The sequence below is a fragment of the Podarcis gaigeae genome, assembly GCF_964106915.1.
Source record: "Podarcis gaigeae genome assembly, chromosome: 9".
NCBI lineage: Eukaryota > Metazoa > Chordata > Lepidosauria > Squamata > Lacertidae > Podarcis > Podarcis gaigeae.
This window is the reverse complement of record NC_139685.1, coordinates 69,703,805-69,719,580: the sequence shown is the minus strand read 5'-3', so window position 1 is coordinate 69,719,580 and position 15,776 is coordinate 69,703,805. Positions and strand designations below refer to the sequence as shown.

The following is a 15,776-nucleotide window of genomic DNA, read 5'->3' as shown; positions in this document are numbered from 1 at the left end:
GAGCGTGGGTAGGCAAACTAAGGCCCAGGGGGCGGATCCGGCCCAATCGCCTTCTAAATCCAGCCTGCGGATGGTCCAGGAATCAGCATGTTTTTACATGAGTTGAATGTGTGCTTTTATTTAAAATGCATCTCTGGATTATTTGTGGGGCATAGGAATTCGTTCAATTCCCCCCCCCCAAAAAAAATTATAATCTGGGCCCCCCACCAAGGCCTGAGGGACAATGGACCAGCCCCCTGCTGAAAAAGTTTGCTGACCCCTGGACTAGAGGATGGAATAGAAACACAATAAAGTAGCACACAGCATCGGAAGGAAATCATTAAGCGGATGCCCAAACCCTTAGAAATTGGTTTGGGGAGTCTTCCCACGCTGGCAGCGACCCTGCCTGGGATTGAACCCGCGCAAAGCAGACGCTCTCTGCCACTGAGCCACGGCCCCGCCTTGCCCAACTCCCACCGTCAGCAGCAGTCGAGGGAAGAGCGCGAGGTCCTTTCCGCTGCCCACCTTAGCCGTTCCCATGCCCGGCGGCTGAGAGGGGAAATTCAGCCCCCCAACACCCGCCGCGTCCCCGCGCCTGGCTCTCCCGGAGGAAAGAGCCGTTCCCGCTCGCGCGCTCTGCCCGGACGGACTCGGGCACGAGCCTCCCGCCGAAGGGGCTTCCTGGCGCCAATGGCTCCTCCAGCCCCGTCGAGGGAAAGCGCCTTTCTCCCCGAGGCGCCTCCCGGCCCGCTCAGTTTCTCGCGCGCACCTTTTGGGGCAGGCGCCTCCGAGCGCGCGCGCGCGCGCTGCGGGCCCAAACGGGGCGAGGGGAGCTGTGTGGCGGGGGGGGGGAGGCCGCCTCGCGACCCCCGCCGCCCGCGCACCCGTCCCCATTGCACAGAGGCGCACGTCCCCACTCCACCCACCCCTCTCGCCAGCGAATGGTCGCTTCCAACCGGGTGGCCATGTTTGCCGCTTATAATCACGAGCGCAGGCGAAGCCAGAGGCTGCTTTTCATGCGAGCGGGGAGGGCGCTCGGGAGGAGGGGCAGCGGCAGCAGCAGCAGCAGCCGCGTCAGGCGCCGGGGAAGAAGGCGAGCAGCAGCAGCAGTAGCGGCACCAGCGACCGGAGCCTCGTCGTCGTCGCCCTCGCCCCCCTCAGCAGCAGCATGGCCGTGGCGGTGGGGAGACCCTCGGTGAGTGAGATGGGGAGAGGAGCCCTTCCCGCGGGGGGTGTGAAGCAAGCTCCCCGGTTGGGCGGGCGTGCAGCCCATGTGCGCAGCGCCCGGGCTCGGATAACGGGGATGGGGAAGAGCGCGCCCAAGCCTCCCTTCCCGGCGGCTGAGGCGGGAGAGCGAGGCGGCGGCGGCCGCTTGTTGCTTCCCGGGAACGCGAGCCAGAGAGACCCCGCCTGGGGTCCGCGGCATTCCCCCCGCCTTCCCGCCCGTCCGCCTTTCTTCCATCTCTCTCCTTCTCCATTCATTGCAAAGGGGATCGCCGAAGGTGGGCGCCTGGGGGGGGTGAGAGGCTGAGGGTGGGTAGGGTTGGCGAGGGACGGGACGCGTTCAGACGTTACGTGCCAAGAGGAGGGCCCGGACCCCGGTTTCTTTTCCCGTGTACCAAGCTTCTAAAAAAGAGCGGGGGGGGGGGAGAGAATGAAAGAAAAGAAAGCTGGGAAAGGGGTGTGTTTGTTTGTGTGTGGTAGCAAAATATGGAGCTGGTTGTCTTATCTAAAAATAGGGCACACCAGAGGAAAATCGGAGGGAGTGGGTAGTGGAGACGGAAACACGAATAGGCCGCCCTCCCTGGCGATTCTGAAAAGGTGCCCGCGATCAGTGTCAATGGAAGGAAGGTGTGTGGCTTCAGATGAAAAAAATAAAGGAAACAAAACGTGCCTGAGGTTGCGGGTAAGGAAGGCGGCAAAGTTGTCCTCTAGGGTCGAGGGACATGTTTGTGTTGTGGGGAAGGCATGGGGAGCATAACGGGATGGCCGCCTCCCCAAACCATTGTGAGATTTTGTTAGCTGGCTGAGCAGCCAGGTGATATACAGTTGCAACCCCACAACCTCTCGGAGCACCACATCTCTCCAGGCCAGCGCATCATTCATCTAGGACATGCAGGCATGCACCAGCCCTCGCCAACATGGTGCCCGCCCCCAGATGTGCTGGACAACAACTCCCGCCAGCCCAAGTCAGCACATCTAGGCGAAGACTAGCATATGCAAATTTGTAAGATTGCAATTCTATACATGTCTGCTTGGGGGGGGGGAATCATCTTTCAGGGGGCTTGCTCTGACGTGGCCGTGTAGGTTGCAGCTCTGCTGTTGATCTCAGGGTCTTGAGTTTGAGCCCCACTTTGGGTAAAATATCCCTTGTGGTCTCTTCCAACTCTACAGTTCTATGATTCTAAGACTCTCTTTGCTTTTCCATGATGCAGAAAGGCGTGGTGTTAGAGCTGTCACTTTGAATCTTTTCATACGATAGACCAGAAAAAAATATGGGGCATCCTTCCTTCCCCCCAAAGCCTGCCTTTTTCCTTCTCTATCTTTCTGGCTTTTTGTCTTACCTTCTTTTGCATCTTCTCCCCCACCCCCTCTTTCATTGGGGACAACAACAACACCCCAGAACAAAAGAGAGAGAGAGATGTGATTCTATGAAGTTGCAAGTCCTGAGTTGGAATCTCACCTCTGCCATGGCAAACCTTTTGGCGTGTCGCGTGGGAGAGCATCTGTGGGGCATGCAGAAGGTCACAGGGCCATAGCTCAGTGCATCTGCATCCTGAAGATCCTGGGTTCAACCCCTGGCTGCTCCCAAGTAGGGCTGCTGAACACCCCTGCTGGAAACCCTGCAGACTGCTGCCAACCAGTGTACACAACACTGAGCTAGATGGAACAGTGGTTTGATTCAGTTTAAGGCAGCTTCCTAATCTTCTGCAAGGGGACAGTGGTAGTGCTCTACCTTACAGGGTTGTTGTAAGTGTGCAGAACACCTTGAGCACTTTAAAAGTCAAGCCACAAGTGCGTACGTTGCTAGTATTTATATTAGTAGATTGGGGTATGACTTTCCTTGCAGATCATGACCCAAGAATAGAAAATTAAAGTGCTATAAAGAATGCAGGCTTGCAACACCCGTGTGTGGTTTCCGATTTACTGCTTTTTAGAGAACTTCATCTTTTAGTCGACACTGGAAAGGGAAACAAGCTGTAGGTATATAGGGTTGTATATATTGTATCCTGGTGGCCTGTTAACCGCATTTCAAACAGGGCAAGGCAAACGGGCTGCATATAGTAGGATGTCTGTCTTTCAGGACTGCATTCTTGGGAGGTTTTCAAACATCCTCTGTTCAGGCAGCAGCAATGGTAAAGGGAGCACTAGATGGAGATGCCTTAACCTAGCCTTCTCCTTCCTTTCCCAACTCCCCCCACCCCCACCCCCCAAAAATCACTTGGGCGAAGAGTTTCAGTATTCTCTGGGATCAGAAGCAGAGCTGTGTGGAAAAGCAATAGAGGCAACTAGAAGTTTGGTATTCGTATAAACTTTAACTCACTTAACACCCCCTCTGTCCTCTCTCTGTCTCTCTGGTTCCCCAAAGAATGGACACAGAAATGATGCTGGTGACTCAGTTTATTTGTTTGACTCTTAATGGCTTCTCAAGCAGTTTCCCACACGCTGAAGCATCCAGCTGCTGCCCCTCCACTGTACAATTCTGTTTTTTGTTAAGGTGGGGAGTTGAGAAATGTCAACTAGATCGGACGCAGTAGTTTGCCACAAGAAACCTCTGCAAGGCCTATAGCACCTTAAGGGTTTCTCATACATCCTGTGGCAAAAGCCCGAAGCAGATAAGAGAAGGTGTCAGTTTGTATACACCTATAGGTGTGCGTTGGGGTTGTGAACGAAATATTTATACAAATGGAGGCTAAAAAAATATTAAGGGACATATCCTTTCAAGGTTGAAGATTCAGGCTTGAGGATCTTCTTAGCCATTAAAAATAGGAAGGATACCCTGGAGAGATGTTGGGATGAAATTAGATCTCGGAAGGAGTCTCTCCTCCCTACTTTTTTGGTAAGGTTTCTTTCTTTTTTGATAAACCAGTCTGGGAAACTTTGTTTCACAGACTTGCCAGGCAGCTTCACATAAAGAGATCCTTACCGAAAGAGAGACACAGAGATCCTTTTTATTATGTCTATAACTTAGAGAGATGTTGGTGAAAGTAAATGCTGACCATATGAAAGGACTCTTATACATCTTGAGGAGGTGGGGAGGGGAGGAAGGTGGGGGCAGGGAGGGAGAAGGGGACTTGATTGACTTTTTCCTGTTCGTTGTTTTTTTTTAAGTGCATGCCAGTAAAACAGATGTTGCGCGTGAGCAAATGACTTCAGTGTGGCTACTTTCAGAATGTGAAAAATGGTGTCTGCATTCAAGATGTGACCTGGCTCCCTTGCTTAGTTTCTGTTACCGTTTTATAATACAATTTGTGGCTCCAGTAGGGTAACAGACTGCATTGTGTTTTGGCAATTGCATCATGCCCCGCCCCACCCCACTTTTTTTTTTAAAAGCACATTGTTCATGTAAATGGTTTTTTTTATCATTTTAAATGAACAAAAATTACACTCCTCCCACCATTTCCTCAGTGCGACTGGTAACAATTACGTTTCAGTTTGGGTTTGGATTTGTTGCTTTCTGAAAGGGTCCAGGGCAAAATGGGTCCTGCTACACGGGAGCCCAAATAAAAGGTAGCGTGGTTGATTCACGGGGCCACAGCATGAGGCAGTGAGATATACGAGATGAGAGTAGCTTTGTGAAAAAGCCACTCTCCTATGGTGAGTTGAAATAGTCTCCAGGCAATTGAGCAGGCAAGCTTCTGTAAGATGGAAGAGAATGATGGTGTTTTCCCTTTCCTTTCAAGGTAACAGGAGTGCCACATATGACTGACATGTATTTGTGGGCAGACACATTAGCAACATCTGTATACTTGTTTGTGAAGCTGGTGTTGTGGACGGCAATGAGAGTTTTAGCACTGAAATTCCAGCTTCTACATCAAACAATGGCTTAAAGTATCTCAACTATCATCCTCATAATGGCCCGGCTTGCATGTCATGTCTACTGACTAGAAGTATACCAAGACAGGCCATTGGTCCATCTACTCTAGTATGGTCTACACCAGGGGTAGTCAACCTTTTTATACCTACCGCCCACTAATGCATCTTTCTTGATGGTAAAATTTCCTTACCACCCACCATTGCTCCATGGAAGGAGGATTCAGCTGGTGCCATAGAACCCCTTACCGCCCACTTAGAATCCTGAAATGCCCACTAGTGGGCGGTAAGGACCAGGTTGACAACCCCTGGTCTACACTGATGGGCAGTGGCTCTCTGCAGGGTTTCAGACAGGGTCCTTTTCCGGCTCCACCTGGAGACGCCAGAGTCTGAAACTTCACTGATGATTACCTTCTCTCTTGAGTTTTTTTTCTCCGTGCATGTGGAATAGAAAGGGGGGGGGGTGGATATCCCTGAGCATGTACAGAGTATAATGTCATTAACTCATCCCAGCAAACCATCACATCTCTGGAAATGGGAACTACTGTATTCAAAAAGCACGTCAGACTTTTAAAACTCCTTTTAGCGGTCACACACACCCAAGTTGTACTTTGCCTCCTTGCCAACCTATCCCAGATCCTTTTCTTGCAGCTCCTCTATTCTTCCCATGAAGTGTGACATATTTAATGGATGGTCTCTAGAGAGCATGGAGTCTTAGGCACAGAGGGCCCCCCCTCCCCCTCTTGTTTTAGCATGACAGCAAACGGCATAGCTGTCAACTTTCCCCTTTTCTTGCGAGGAATCCTATTCGGAATAAGGGAATTTCCCTTTTAAAAAGGGAAACGTTGACAACTATGCAACTGTGGCCTTGCATAGACTCTGGGGGTCCAGTTGCCTATTACCTAACACTTCCTTTCCATATCTTTGCAGGAATCTGCCTATTGTACTACTGCTCTGATGAGCAGGTTAATTGGGTTAATCATTAATAAAACTGTTGGGCATGGAGAGAGGGTGGGGGGACATTTGGCTTGTGTGTAGGATGTGGGGAGAGGAACTGAAAGAAAGATCAGTCTGGCTTGATTTAACAGAACCAAGATATCATTAGTGAGTCACGGAATTTGCCCACTGAGATGTACGGGGGAAATGACACTGCACTGATTATAAAATAATGCACATAAAGTAACAAGGGCGAACGTTATCGTGCAAACCACTCTGTTTGGTGGTTTGCTCTAGCTACTTGTATGAGTAACATTATCTAAAGTATAAAGTATATCCACATTTGTAACAGAACAGCTACTGGCAGACTCCAGCCTGCAGCAGGGATCTATCTATGAAGACAAAAGTTTCACTATTTTTAATTAAAGCTTTAGTCTTCTACCTTTACAGACCCAAGACCTGCCTTTAATCTTAGCCTGCAACAGGGCACCCAGTTAATATTTTTGCCATATTGTCTATCTTTCTCCCTCACACCTGGTATCTGCTTCTTTCATTCCTCTTCTCCTAATTTTATCCCCCCCTCCTTTCCCCCTCCTAAGCATTCCTTGGCTTCACATTACTGATCTTGAGAGCTTCAACTTCCACTGATGTTATAAACAAGTTTCTAGATCTCATGTGTCTGCTGATTTTCTTGGGAATGCGATGCAATAGGTCCAAAAGGATTACTGTCCCCAGAAGGCAAGTGAGGAGCTTCCCATTTTTATTATAGTTCAATTCATCATAATTTGAATAATTTGGAACTGGCAGCAGGAGCTTGCTTACCACTGCTGTTTATTCAGACTCCGGTTGTTAGTACCTGATTTGCCCGTTGCCAATAGTTCCTCCTTTAAAAGTGTGCCAGTTCCATGCAAGCTGCTAATTAGGTAAAAATAGGCTATGCAAAGCAGCTGCTTCAGCAGTGAGGTGCTTTGCAGAAGCTGTTAGTATAAGACTATAAGAAAAGCTCTCCTGCATCAGAGGGGAGGCTTCCATCCAATCCCACATGAAATTTAAACATGAAATTTATTACGGTCAGAGACCAGCTTGAGAAACACAAATGGAACTACAATCCCAACAGCAAAACAAACATTTCAAACAATATACAAGAATGGATTATAAGTTTGAAACTGTGATAGGCATATAAACACATAAAAACTTTAAAATAGACTATCTTAGAGAAATGACCCAAAGTTGCCCGTGGATCCGGGTTTGGGAATTTTCTTAAGCAAACTAGATTGAATCGGGGGGGGGGTGGTGGTGGTCTGCGCCTACAGATCTATGCGCAGAATCTGGTGACAACCGGGGTCGTCTTGTGGTCTTTGCCTAACAGGAGAAGATTGAATTTTTGCTTTACCGGGAGATCAGCAAGCCTCACCAGCAGGGGGTCAATGGTTTCCCTACGTGCCTCATCTAAAAAACATGTGTTCAGGGCTTCCTATATCCCCCAAAAGACAGGCGCAAATTCTCTGGTCATATTGGACTTTTTAAAAGGATCCTTCCAAGACCGGCGAGGGCGGAGCTGAGCTTCTGGCAAGTGTAAAAGCCCTTCTTGCATTTTTGGATACAAGAAAAAAGAGATATGCTGCTGGTGCAGCTATATATCTCTCTATTTCTACAATTTTGTAGTCAGAGGAATCCCACATCTTATTGCCACTTGTTGGCACTTAAATGCCTCTAGGAAACACACAAGCAGGATATGAGGGCCGTGCCTCCCCCCCCCCATTACGTATGCACACGGGAAGCTGCCTTATACTGAACCAGACCTTTGGCCCATCTGATTTAGTATTGTCTGCACTGACTGGCAGCAGCCCTCCAGGGATTCAAGCAGGGAGCACCTCCCAGCCTTTCAGCATGCAAGGCATGTGCTCTGCTGCTGAGCTGTATGCATCAGAATTATACAAAAAAAACCTTAGAATAGGGAGGCACTTCAGATATCACGTAGTCCAGCCCTCTGCTGAGGAGGGAGACCCTGCTTGCTCTGTTTAGACATCATTGCCAATTTTCTCTGGTGGCTGTTTCCTAAGACCCCTCTAATCCAGTGGCAGAGAGTCCCAACGGTTGTTGAAAATGGCACTTTTGCCCATTGTGAACCGACAGCCTTCTTCGGATGCTGCTGGTTTCCAGTGTTATATGAGTGGGAGAACAATGTCTGACCGCTTCTCCCTCTCTGTATGTGTGCCATTTGTGGAATTGTTTTGTTGTGTATTTGAGTTACATATTGATTTTGTACTTGTAAGCAACTTAGGGGACATTAGTAACTCTGTAGGCTTCTGTTGAGTCCCTGCCACTTTAAAAAGAAATCCACTAAAAAGCCACAAATGTTTTAGTCTTTTCATATAGATGCCACGAGTCCCATGGTGGCATCATACATGGTCTGATCCTGAGTAGTAATGGGAGGAACTCTCAACAAGTTGGAGCTGGCAACCCTTGGGAAGGCCCAAGTGAGATGGGGGAAGCTGGTGGGATCCAGGAGGTATCAGAGTCCAGGGAAGGGGCTGAGAGCATGGAGGATGAACCACTGGAGGTCTTTGATCTGCTTTGGATTTTACCATGCTGAATGTCAATGGGGGTTATGGGAAGAAATAGTTTCTGCCCAAGCATCCCTCTCCCATGGCAGCATCAAAACAACCTTATGGGGTAGGTGAGGCTGAGACAGAGCCTAAGGTTCTTCAGTGACCACTCTGGCTGAGTAAGGATTTGAACCTGGGTTTCTCTTGGGTAAGAGTCCTCCATTATAATACTCTGCCTTTTTGTAGTTAAAAGGCACAGAAAGAGTCGGCAGCCCTATTCGTGGCAAATTAGCAGTGACAACAATGCAGAGAAGGTCCTGATTTTAGTACAGTTATACATCAGGTTACTGCTGCTTCAGGTTGTGTTTTTTTGGGTTACGGACTGCCGAAACCTGGAAGTACCGGAACAGGTTACTTCCGGGTTTCAGGGGTCGCGCATGCGCAGAAGAGCTAAATCGCAACCTGCGGATGCGCAGACGTGGGCTGCGAATGCTGCGGGTTGTGAATGTGCATCCTGCACGGATCACGTTCGCAACATGAGCGTCCACTGTAGTCTCCATTGCCCTTGCTCAGAGCAATTCCATGGGCTGGTTCAGACATGCATTACTTGGCGGCTTGGTGCTGAAGGTGTGAAGTGACTGACTTGGAAAGCTTTCGATGTGACCTGAAGTTTTTCCTTTTGAGGGCATGTTCATACATGCTAGCATTGCTGGATGGACATGCCTGTGTGAACCAGCAATATAGGTGCACCCAGATAACAGCATCTGTATTCCCGAGAGCCTTGAGTTCAGTGCTTGTAAGAGGAAATGTCAATGTAGGAATCAAAACTGCACCACCTTTTAGCGGGTGCAGTTTCTGAAACTACTGCTTTGCAGATTTTGCAGTCTAATTTTGCTCCCAGAATAGCTGCTCATTCTGGTCTTAGGGGATCTGGTACAGGATGAGGGGAAGGGGCCTGCCTTCTGTCCCCTCTTCCCCAAAGACCAGGGAGCATTGCCATAAGTAAGGAATGCCCTGTGTTATAATCACATACAGTGAGTATTGCCTTAAGAAACAAAAGGCGAGGAGAGTTGAAAACTGTTGAACAGCTGCCCTCATGCCCTCCTCATTTGTTTCCCAAAATCATCTGGATGCTAAGCAAAACTGGGGACTTCTATTCTGACCTTACACAGGTCTTCATTCCTCATAGTGCATCGTCACTAGCACTTTTTAGTAGGGCTGCAAATTGGTGTAATACCTTGGGTTACAGATGCTTCAGGTTAAAGACGCTTCAGGTTACAGACTCCGCTAACCCAGAAACAGTACCTCAGGTTAAGAACTTTGCTTCAGGATGAGAACAAATTGCGCGGCAGCGGCAGTGGGAGGCCCCATTAGCTAAAGTGGTACCTCAGGTTAAGAACGGGTGTGCATAAGTAATGTTAGTTGATGAAAACTAACTTAAAAATTGATTTTTAAATTCACATAGTGGTGAAAACAATGGTTTTGAAGCAAGAAGCTTACATGTTGTTGTCTTTAGGTGATGAACACGTGTGTTGCAGTGGTCGAAAGTTATTTTCAGTTCTCCATCAAACCTTGCAGCCTGGTTTTTTTTAGATGGAGAATTTTAGTTGGTTCCTGAGTACACAAGTTGCTGCTTCTCCTTCTTTCAGACGATATCTTTTTGTGTGGCTATTACCAAAGAGCACAGATTGGGAATATGATATGCTTTGTTCTTACTTGCAAAAAAGAAAGGGGGAAAAAACACTCTTGCTCTGTAGCAGCTTTCTCCCAATATGTACCGGACTTGCAACGTATGCTGCCCTTTTAGAATAAAATGGCTGGTATCTGGTTTCTAGCAAGCCTGTGGCTTTGCTGATTTCTTTCAGTTGCTAACCCCAGAGAAGCTGTGTGAGTGTCAAGGAGCGTGGGAAGTTCTTGAACATCTTCCTTAGCGCAAGCTGGGGGAAATGCCAGAGAGCCTGAATTACTAAGACCCTTTAAATGCTGAGAGTTTCTGAGCTGCTTGGCTCTTCGCAAACAAGCACACTTTTAATTTCAACAGCAATTTAGTCTCTTCCTTGGTTTGTAAACCTTTTCTTCTCCAGAGCAAGATTTTCCTGGCTCAGTGCCTGCACCTGAAGGAATGTGGTGGGTTTTGTTTTCCTGTTTTGTTTTCTTTGCCTCATTCGCTGCAATTTCTTTTCCTTCCCTTTTTAGAAGTTGCAGGTTCAGGAGGGTCTCTTTTGGAAGTGGGTGGGCAAAGAACATACAGGGAACCTGGAACCCTACACCGCCTCTTGTGAATCTGCAAATAATTTGGTAGTACTAGATTATTATTATTATTAGAAATGCTGCTGTTAGCTTTTACTGTTGCGCCAGGCCCTGGGCTCCAATAATTGAGCTCTCGCGCCTCTGAGCTACGGAGGCCAGTGGTTCTCAAAGGGTGTGGCAGGAGAAGATGACAAATGTGGCAGAAAGATTCAAGGATAATCAAACGTTTAAACATTTCAGTGCAGTATAGTATAGTATAGTATAGCATAGTATCGAAATATATTTTAATATATACATCCAGAAAAACAGTATCTTCGCCTCTCTTCAAGAACACTGGCTGCAGTTCTGCACCCCATATTGTTGTCAACCAGGATTTTCAATTCTGAGAAATAAGAAAGATCAGAAAAGAGAACGTCTTGTGTTGATGAGGAAATGAGAATTTGTTTGTCTCAAATCAGACCTAATATAATTGAGATTACCCAGCAAAAGCAAGCTCACACCTCTCATTGAGTTTGTAGGCATACTTAAGGTACATATGTAAGAGGCTCGCTTATAGTTATATTTTGGGAATGAGTCATGTTCTTATGTAGCTGCGTTGTTTTATACTTTCTGGGTGCCCCACGATCATACTATAAAGTAGTTGTGTTCCATGTTATGAACCAGGCACTGCTAAGAGTTGTTTCCTTTTGTTTTCCAATGTATTTCTTGCAATAAAAAATTTGGTTCGGTGCAAGCAGATTTTTATTCTGAAACTGTGGCCCAGAGAAAAAGGTTTGAGGGCCACTGCCTTAGGCTTACATATAGAGATTGAGTTGATCCTTATCCTTCAACCCACTGAAAGCTCTGCCCAACACATTTTACTAAACTCTTAGAATTTCTCCTAGCTGGTTTCTTTTTCCTCTGCTCTTTCCTAACATGCTTTTATTTAAAAAAAACAAAAGCAGACATTTTGGGGGCTTCATTTGCTGCTCTGTGATTGTGGCAGGTCCCCTTTCACATCATTCTGGCCATTGTGGCTTGAGCTGCCTAGCGGACTATGGGTTTAAATGATGACAGGGAAGAAGGGAAAATGAATGAAGCAGGAGTGTCTGCACATATTGGCTTGGCTGCTAACTACCCAGTTATTTGTGATTGCTGCAGGTCCACACCTCGCCTCTTGGGCCCTGTGGCATGTGCACAGAGCTAGGTGGGATGGAGGGACATTTTTTTGTCTGGCCTCGCAGAGTGCTTTTGCAGGCAGCACAGTGGGTGTCTTGGCTTCTCTCACCTCCTGCAAACAAGCACCCAAGAGGAAGGGCGAGAAGCCAGGCTACTTCGCTCTCCCGAGTTCTGCAGACTTGGGGTGCTGTGGCTGTGTGGTCTCCTTTGCCTTCTCCTTCCCTTCCCATGAGTCCAGTGCAGGGCACGAACGCTCAGAAGAGAAGGGATCTTCTATTTATTTCCTCGTTTATAAACATTCACCTTACAGCGCTCTCCTAAACTTGTCAGTGAAGCGTACACCAATGTGTATTTATTAAAACAAGGCCCCATTAAAAACAACACAGTACAAAACCATCATTAAAATGACTGGATAATCAAGAAAGTTTTGAACAGCTGCATCGGTCTGCCAGCACAAAAACGGGTCCTGGAAGTTGGAAGCGAGGAGGATGTCATGCTGAATCTCTGCTGGAAGAGTGTTCTGCAGTTTGGGACCAGCAGCACTAAATGCCTGACATCTAGCTGAGTGTGTAATATGGTGTGCAACTCACAGGGCTTCTCTGGACCTCTGTCCTGGGCAAGGCTGGACCAAGACATTTTGCTGCCTGAGGCAATGAACAAGATGCATCCCTACCCCCTATTCCATGCACAAGGCACCAGCTAAACTGGCAGTAGACTCTCACTTTGATACTAGCAACAGGATAGCACACATGGCAGAGGCAGCAGCCTTGTTTAGTGGGTTCCAGGACAATTCGTGTGGCATACACAGCGATATCCGCCAGCAGAAGGCAAATGGCCTGGGGCTGAGGAGGATTAGTCAGGGGGCTGTTGCCACTGTCTCCCAGCATTCCACCTGAGGCAGTCACCTCACTCTGCCCAATGGTAGGGCCGGCCCCAATCCTGGGTATGTGACATGAGGCACTCGCCAGTGGTACATGGATATTGGCCAGTGATGAGATTTATAGACTCATGATCAGATTGCTTGGACACTTCCCGCCAACTTCTGGTCTGCACGCCATGGTCGAAATTCAAAGTTCAAAATTCAGCTACTGGAAAAAGTGGGGGGCAGTGATTGCTATTGCTGTTCCACTTGGAGCACACAGTTTATTGCCATGGAGTTCCCAGCAGTTGGAGTTATTACAGGGAGACACTATCTGCAAATCCAAATGGATGATGGGATGATTCTCTTTTGGCTATATATGAACCAGCAACTTGGGAAGCTGCCTCATTCAGAACATTGAGCCATCTAACTCTGTGTTGTCTGCACTGACTGGCAGCTCCTCTCCAGGAATTTAGGCAGGCCTGGAGATACCAGGAATTGAATCTGGAACTTTATGCATGCAGACCAGATGCTGAGTATGAGTTTGCTGTGATGGTGCCAGAACACCCAACTGAACTTACCAGTATAATTGTTCTGTATGTGCCAGCCACTAACTCCTCATCCTGCTTTCTGTGCTCATGTCCCTTGCTTGCTTAGGGCTGGTGAGAAGGGAAAAGCACCAGAGAGTTCAGCTGGGAGTGGATCCAAACCATTGACCTTTCACTAAAGCAGTTACTGCAGTCTTTCAACTGGGCGGAAGTTGGTTGGTCCTGAGATTTGCTGCATTTGGTGAACTTGTTTTTAAAAATGAAATAAACCCAAGAGATTCAGGCCACAATCCCAGAACTGCTGCTGCACCATCTTAAATTACATTCACTTTAGTGGAATGCATTATTTAGCAGAATATTTAGGCAGGTGTCTTGATTTCTTTTCTGTAGGTTTTCATATTCTGGGACTAGCCGCATGCAAACTTTTATTAATCAAACTTATGGAACTGTTTGCCACAGGAATTTGTGACAGTCAGCAACTCAGTTGTCTTAAAATGTGGGTTAGAGGGGAATTCTGTTCAGGAGCTGTCAGCTAGGCTGGGTGGGACCTCTGTGTTCAAAGACTGGGTGTAGCAGAGGCTGGGGAGAAAGCCAGAGACTTGTCTCCACCGTGCCTTGCTCATAACCTTCCTAGAGGCCTCTGGCTGGCCACTGTTAAGCCTTGGACTGGAGACAGAAATTTGTTCCCGTCCAATATGGCAATTGCAATGTTTGATTTGATAGAAGAGTTCATTTCAGTTTGCTTTAAAAAAGAAAGAAAGAAAGCTTTTCTCAGGAGCTGGAGGGTGAAGATTTAAGAGCAGTGTTTCCCCATTTGGTATCATCCATATGTTGTTGTGATACAAGTTCCACCACCTTGGACCATTGGCTGTGCTGCCTGGGACTGATGGGAGCTGGAGTCCAAACAAATCGGGAGGACACCATGTTTGGGAAGAAAGCTTTATTAGGCAGATCACTGACAGAAGGAACGGGGGTTGTTCTGGACTGAAGAACCTGACTCAGATGCCTCCTGGTTTCAAAGTGTTTAGAGAACTGCTCATGCTCCCAATATTATTATTGCTTACTCTAGTGAGAGGAGGCCGTATTTCAAGGATACTTATTGCAGTGCCTTCCAGAGGTTATGGATCAGAACTCCCATTAGACTTAGCCAGCATGGTCAATGGTCAGGGATGATGGGAGCTGTAGTTCAGGAACATCTGAACTAGTGGAACTGTTTACCTTGGAAGGTGGTGAACTCTCCTTCCTTGGAGGTTTTTAAGCAGAGGTTGGACTCTGTCATAGATGCTTTAGCTGAGATTCCTGCATTGCAGGGGGTTGGACTAGATGACCATTGGGTCCCTTCCAACTCTACACTTCTATGATTCTATGGTTCTAAGATGCCATGTTGCCCTCTCACTGGTCCAGTGGGCTTTGTGGTTGTTATACTGAAGAATTGAATGCTGCTGGAGGAGACTCTTGAGCAACCTTTTTCAGCCATGAGCCGGTCCACCATCCCTCAGACCATGTGGTAGGCCGGACTATATTTTGGGGAAAAAATTGAACAAATTTCTAAGCCCCACAAATAACCCAGACACATGGACACATTCTACTCATGTAAAAACATGCTGATTCCAGACCATCAGCAGGCCAGATTGAGAAGGCAATTGCTTTGCAGGGGGTTGGACTAGGAGACCCTGCTGGGTCATTCCAACTCTACAATTCTGTGTGTCTACAGTTTCAAGGCAGAAATGCCTACTTAACCCCAGCAGAGGCTGAATGAAAGACCAGAACAGGAACTCATGCACAGATGCTGCAAATAGCTTCCTTTTGCCACACCCCTCTATATATCCAGCTCTTGGGGACTTTTGAAATACTTCTATTTCTTGTGGCATAGTAACAGTTCTTTCACCCTGGCCCACAATTTGGGCATTGCTGCTGTTGAGGAACTGAACTCCTAGAGGTTCCCAGCATCCTCCCTGCTCCCTCTCTATAAATATGGGCTACTGTGGTCACACCGCATCCCCTCTCTTGCTGCAAAGTGTTGTTATTGCAGCAGAAACAATAGTGTGAGTTTTGAAGCGGGGGGTGGACGGACGTTGTTCATTCTTGAGCAATGAGTAAACCACATCCTGTGCAGATCTGCAGTGGTCAGTTGCTCTAACCTAGAGATTTCTTTGCTTTGCCTCCTTTACACACACACACACACACACACAAAAAGTGGGGTGTGTCTCCAAGGGCAACTCACTGATAGCAAAAGTAAAGACAAGACTGCTTTAGGCACATAGGAAACTTCCTCATACTGAGTCAGTCCAATGACACATCGAGCTCAGTATTGGCTACGTCCCATGTCTCAAACTCGGATCCCCAGCTGTTGTTGAACTTCTTCTTTGGCAATCACTCGTAGCCAAGTAAGATTGTCTTCCATAAACATGGTTTTAACAATGAGTCCGTAAGTGACTGTGGAGGCCAATTCTGGATCCACAT

The 15,776-nt window shown here is 47.5% G+C and overlaps 1 protein-coding gene across 11 annotated transcripts in view; it reads left to right on the top strand.

The window, feature by feature from the left end:
• Positions 1 to 768: 768 nt before the first annotated feature.
• SEPTIN11 (septin 11) overlaps positions 769 to 15,776 on the top strand; it is a 104,264-nt gene continuing 89,256 nt past the window's right edge. For 4 of the 11 annotated variants that reach the window (XR_014568355.1, XM_083756687.1, XM_083756684.1 and 1 more), the window contains exon 1: positions 911 to 1,174. Coding sequence is in view for 7 of the 11 variants with exons in the window: in XM_083756687.1 (XP_083612813.1) it covers positions 1,148 to 1,174 (27 nt within the window). In the remaining 4 variants the exon portion in view is untranslated. Of the gene's footprint in view, positions 1,175 to 15,776 lie in introns of all 11 variants that reach the window. The other 7 variants (XR_014568356.1, XM_083756689.1, XM_083756685.1 and 4 more) reach the window with 5 other exon arrangements.